A 5305-nucleotide genomic window follows, 5' to 3' on the forward strand; every position below is an offset into this window, starting at 1 on the left:
CAGAGAGCAGCTCAGGGCACGGGGCCACAGCCCACCCTGCACCTGGGTTCCCTGCAGACGGGTCAGGCTGGGTGACGCCTTCGCCCCTCACAGAGGGACGCGGGCTCCTGCTCGGCGTGCTCACCTGACTCCGGCCCCCGCTCCGCAGGGTCTGAAGAACCAGACGCAAGTGAAGCTCAACATCGTCAGCTGCCCGCCCGTCACCACGGTCCTCATCAAGCGGCCGGACCTCAAGTACCAGCTGGGCTTCAGCGTGCAGAACGGGATCGTGAGTCCGCTCCCCGGGACACGCTAGGGTCTGGGCGCAGGTCCGCCAGGGACACAGCCAGGCCGGGGGGAGGCAGGGCCCTGCGGCCCCGCAGCGTCAGACTCACTTCCACCCACAGCAAGCTGCCCGGAGGGAGCTGGTCTGCCCCCAACTCCGGGCCCGTCTGTCAGGCTCCTGTCTCTGCCTGCGTGGGGCCGTGTGCGTGTGTCCTTGGTCAGGGGAACCTTCTAGAGAGGCAGAGAGGACTCCCCGCGGCGGGTCCCCTTCTCAGGGGCGAGGTCACTCTCCCCAGGCTCCAGCTGAAGTGGCGGCATTGTGGGCCGTCAGGGGTCGGTCTGTTGCTGGGCCCACGGCGTCAGTAACCAGGCCACGGACGTGCACGCGAGGCCCTGATGGCCGGCGGGCTCTCCTCGCTGGGACGCCGTGCCCACTGACTCGGTGTGCCACGCAGCCAGCTTCCCTGGAAGAGTTTGCCGACATCGGCGTTAGTCTTGCTCAAGTGCCTTTTCCATTTTCAGCTTCATTACACCCACAGCACAGGCGTCGTTGGCAGACAGGCCCTGGGTGACCCAGTTGTGGCTTTCTCTAAAAGGGTCCCTCCTCCCTTCCCACACCACCACCCACCAGGGGACAAAGTCTCCAGCGGGGAGATGCCGCCTCCCTCTGAGAGGGGCAGCCTGCCCCCCAAACTCCAGCTGGGGTTGGAGAAGCGGCTGTGACAGGCGGGAGTCCCTTCTGAGGTTCCCTGCCCTTAGGTGTGAGGACCCCTAAAAAGACAAAAACCTTAGAGAGACGGTAGCCACTGGGCAGTGCCTGCAGGTGGAGTCCTTTCCCGTCTTGGGGGCAGGAGCGCCGGGCGGTGTGGGGGGACCGTGTGCTGACGACGCTGTCTGCTCATGGTGGCCACGGCCCACGAGAAGATCGTGCAGGCTCTGTCCAACTCGGTCGGGGAGGTGAGACCCGCGGCCCCAGGCGAGTCCCTGCGCGGGAGGGGCAGCACCAGACCTGGGGGGGTGGGCACGTCCGCTGGCAGCGGGAGGGAGGAGGGAGGCCTCAGCCCCGCTCTCGTCGGCAGATCCATATGAAGACCATGCCCGCCGCCATGTTCCGGCTCCTCACGGGCCAGGAGACCCCGCTGTACATCTAGGAGCCGAGGCCGGACCCCACGCTGCCCTGACGAGGGTCTGTCTTCCTCCAAGGAGAGCAGGGGCAGTCCGCAGGGCAGTCGGTGTGTGCGCATCTAGCTGTTCTCGTCGCGGTGCACGAGGTGTGTCTACCTGTGCTGTGCAGTCTGTCCTCCGAGCCCCAGTGCGTCCCCGGAGACAGCGAGCTCCTGGGGCGGCAGGGAAGGGGTCCTGGGAGGCCCCCACTCTCAGGACATCCGTGTAAGTGATGTTGGGGAGACACGATTGTCTTGAACTCTGAGGAGGAGCCGTCGCCGAGTTAAAGAAAGGACGAGGCCACCACATCCAGCTCCATCCTTAGAAACCCCACGGGGCTGACTTAACGCCACAGGCCCCTCCTCAGACCCCAGGGTTTCCAGGTGACCCACCTGCTGCCCGTCCTCACCTGTCCACGTGGGCTCCTCCCGGGGACAAGGCGGGCAGCCTGGGCATCGCCCCTCTTTACAATCCCTGTCGACACACACGTGCTTCCCAAACACAGAAACCTCACCCCCTGCGCCTCCTGGGGCCAGGCACCTCCCGGGAGCAGCCCCGGCGGGTGAAGGTGACCCCACCCTGGCCCCGCCCCGAGGTCAGTGCTGGCCGACGGCGCGTGTCCGGGAGATACACTGTGATAAGAAGCCTTACCCGCTAACAACCACGCTCGGATTCCCGTCGGCACGGCGTGCCGTGTGCTGCATGCGCCACGTAGGAAGCCTCGCTGACCCCTAATAAACCCGACGTCGTCCTCACCGTGTGTGGCTGGTTTGTTAACGGAGGCGCCGGACTCACACTCACCTCTGCACGTACCGCAGCCGCTCGCGTCCCTCCTGGTCTCTCCCCGCCCAGGTCGGCCAGGGGCCCAGCATTGTCAGCGACGGTGACAGGTCACCCGGCTCACCCCCTTCCCAGTAGGGAGACAGGCTGCCGACTGAGAGAGGCCACCTGGGGTCCCCCCGGGAGAGGTGCGTGTGCGTGCGTGTGCATGTGTGCAGAACCGAGCTGGACCCCCCTCAGCGTCTCCTCACCTGGGGTCCCTGCAGCCTGTCCCGCGCGCGGCTCTGCCAGGCTCCTCTCTCCGGGGCCACCGTCCGGTGTCACCTGGCGTGGGGAGGCCCAGCCTGTCAGCCTGGGGACCTTGGACGATGGGACCCACCCGCTGCGAGGGGGGGCTGCTGGGGAGGCCCGCACCCTCGGGGGACAAGGAGGAGCCCACAGGAGGAGCTGGAGGGAAGGGACGCCTCCCCGTGGAGCTCAGGACGGGCTGAACAGCACCCGGGGAGGAAACCCACGGCCAACAGTCGGGGGATGGGGGGCAGCAAATGATACATAGAAAATCTAAATTCAAGAGCACGTCCAGCCTGGAGCCCCCGGTGTACACATACATATACACACGTACACACACATACACACACGTCCAGACATACACACAGGAGCCCGAGCTCTGCCCTGGTGCGGGGGAGGGGGGCCGGCCTCACTCCCAGGTCTCAACAGCAGACAGCACCCCCAGGGCCTGGCCCAGGGGCCCTGCGACCCCAGAGACGCTGTAAAGTAAAACCCCCTCCAGAGACCAGGTCGGGGGCTGCGCTGGAGATGTTGGGGGGCCCCTTGGAAAGCCCTCACCTAACTGCCTGCACAGGAACTTGGCTGGGGGACTTGCGAAGCCCTCAGCCGAAAAAAACCACATGCAAACAAATGAAACGGGGTCACAGTTTGTCCCCACGCACAAACGTTAATTCAAAAGGGGTCAAAGACCGACCTGTCAGACCCGAAACCAGTTACACAGAAGAAAACAGGGACCCGGAGCACAGGGGGCATCTTACGAACTTGACCCAAAGGCCAGGAAGCGAAGGCAGAAATGAATGAGCGACCACATCAAACTGAAAAGCTCCTGCAGCAAAGGGGCTGACGAAGCCGGGTGGGAGGGATATCTGCGAACAGCAGCTCCGACAAAGGTTACTTTGCGGAATACAGGAGTAGTGTCCGGCTCCACGCCCAACAGCCCGTCAGAAAGCAGCATCCACGGTCGACGCGTGGACACCGCCAGTGTCGGCGTTAGGGGACCAGCACACGTGCACGACAGGACACTCAGCGCCATTTGCAACAACATGGCTGGACCCGAGAACATGCTGAGATACATCCGACAGACAACGCTATGCCCCGTACGATCTCACGCCTTTGTGGACATAAAACTGAAAATCAGGGACACAGACCGCAGTGCGGTGGCTGCCAGAGGCAAGGGGGAGGGGTCCTAATATACGGTGACGGGAAGATGTGACTTTGGGTGCTGGGCACACGGGCCATAGACGGGCCTCGTAGCCTGGAAACCCTCCCTGAACCCCCTGTGGTCACCCTCTCGGCCACGTGTGAGCTGCTCGGCCACAGGAGGGCCAGGACCGGGAAGTCTGTCTGGACCCCAGGGTCATAAAGGAGTGGAAACCCCTAAAACGCTGATCACTTACCTGCGTTCCGGACGCACTCCGGGCCACCCGCTCAGGCCCCGCCCCGCGGTGACGGCACGTGAGGAGGCACGCCAGCTCCCGGGGCTGCCGACGTAGCCCCGCGTCCCCGCTCGGTGCTTGCAGCCCTTCCCTCCGCACATCTCCTCCCCCAGCCCCTCCCCTTAAATAAACCCCATGTTTCCTCATCCATGTCGGACGGCGGGTTAGCCCGTCCACCCACACGACCACATTATTAACCTTGTCCTATGAACAAAGGCCAGTCACCCCGACATTTAATTTAAAAAAAGAGAGAAGCTAGAGAGCAGGTTTCCGCTTCCCAGTCTGCGCCAAGTGCTCACTCACCTCAGAGTCCCCGGGGTCCTGCCTGTCCCAGAGGCGGGGCGGGAACCTCCGGCCCAGTGGCGGGAGGCAGCGGCCAGTCGATCCCGGCGGCCACAGCTGACCGTCACTCGGCTGCTTCCCCGACCTGTTCCTGGGCTGGACACCCGGCTCCCCTTCTCACGTCGGCCGCCGTGACCACAGAGCAGAGGGCCCATCCAGTCCTCCCTACGCCGGGCCCGGGGGCTGTCGCGGCCTCGTCCAGTGCAGGGGGCTCGGTGGCCGTTCAGGTGCTGGTGGCTGCTCTGTGGGTCCAGGTGTTGCCACGGCTGCAGAGGTGCCCCAGGGCCCGCGTGGGGATGTGGCCAAGTACAAGGTGCCAGCTGCTGGCTGCTCCTGCAGACGCCCCACAGCGGGGTGTTCCGCACAGAAATGGTGAACAGCCTGGGTCCTCCCAACACCAACGGGGCTGCCACCGCCTGGCGGGGCCAGCAGAGACCCGCTTCCTCGGGACAACACGGATCTGGGGTCACGGGCCTCTCCCCCAGACCTCCACCCTCGAGGCCAGTCCGGGGCGGGGGGCGGGGGTGCAGATCCAAGAAAACTGGAAGCAGCGGCTTGTCCCAAGGGCTCCTGTGACGGATTCAACCAGTGTCTGCTCCGCGGTCCTCGCCCCAGGTAGGGGCGGTGGAGAGCGCCGGGCGGGGCCCCACGGGGGGGAGGGCTGAGAGAGGGGGCGCTCCACAAAGCCCCTTCCACGCCTGTTCCCCTTCGTACATGTTGGCACGGTTCCCTCAGCCCCGCGGGCAAAGCGGGGCCCAGGACAGGAGAAAGCAGCTCAGCCTCCGTGCCCCCTCTGTCCACGTCGGGAACCACATCGGGGAGAATCCTGGGCTGGAAACACTTCGCATCTTCATTACCCGACAGTCGCCTGCCCCTGGCTTCTTGTGCGGCCGGTCGGTCCGAGCGCCCACGTGCCTGACAAAACCAGGTGCGCACTGGACAGACGGACAGTCCTCGGGGTGACTGGGCTGGGCGGGACGTGTGCCCCCCAGGGACACGATGGACCGGCTCCCCCCGGGGGAGGGGCCCGC

General features: G+C 65.2%; 2 protein-coding genes and 1 long non-coding RNA gene across 3 annotated transcripts in view; 2 read left to right on the forward strand and 1 right to left on the reverse strand.

Annotated features, from left to right (window-relative positions):
• The window catches only part of APBA2 (amyloid beta precursor protein binding family A member 2), a 17595-nt gene extending 17282 nt beyond the window's left edge, over window positions 1–313 (forward strand). Inside the window, exon 11 of the mRNA XM_015569103.1 lies at window positions 149–313. Within this exon, the coding sequence (XP_015424589.1) occupies window positions 149–295 (147 nt within the window). The 3' untranslated portion in view covers window positions 296–313. The remainder of the gene's footprint in view (window positions 1–148) is intronic.
• Window positions 314–443: 130 nt separating this feature from the next.
• Window positions 444–5305, reverse strand: part of FAM189A1 (family with sequence similarity 189 member A1) — a 45266-nt gene continuing 40404 nt past the window's right edge. The window contains exons 12-14 of the mRNA XM_006771766.2: window positions 4238–4844; window positions 2460–2535; window positions 444–728 (exon numbers count right to left, since the gene is read on the reverse strand). Coding sequence (XP_006771829.2) covers window positions 592–728; window positions 2460–2535; window positions 4238–4844 — 820 coding nt within the window. The 3' untranslated portion in view covers window positions 444–591. The remainder of the gene's footprint in view (window positions 729–2459; window positions 2536–4237; window positions 4845–5305) is intronic.
• On the forward strand, window positions 1158–2184 carry LOC107184363. The gene is made up of 2 exons (XR_001515190.1): window positions 1158–1221; window positions 1344–2184. It is a non-coding gene; the product is annotated as an uncharacterized LOC107184363 (long non-coding RNA).

This window comes from Myotis davidii, unplaced genomic scaffold (assembly GCF_000327345.1).
Source record: "Myotis davidii unplaced genomic scaffold, ASM32734v1 scaffold164, whole genome shotgun sequence".
NCBI lineage: Eukaryota > Metazoa > Chordata > Mammalia > Chiroptera > Vespertilionidae > Myotis > Myotis davidii.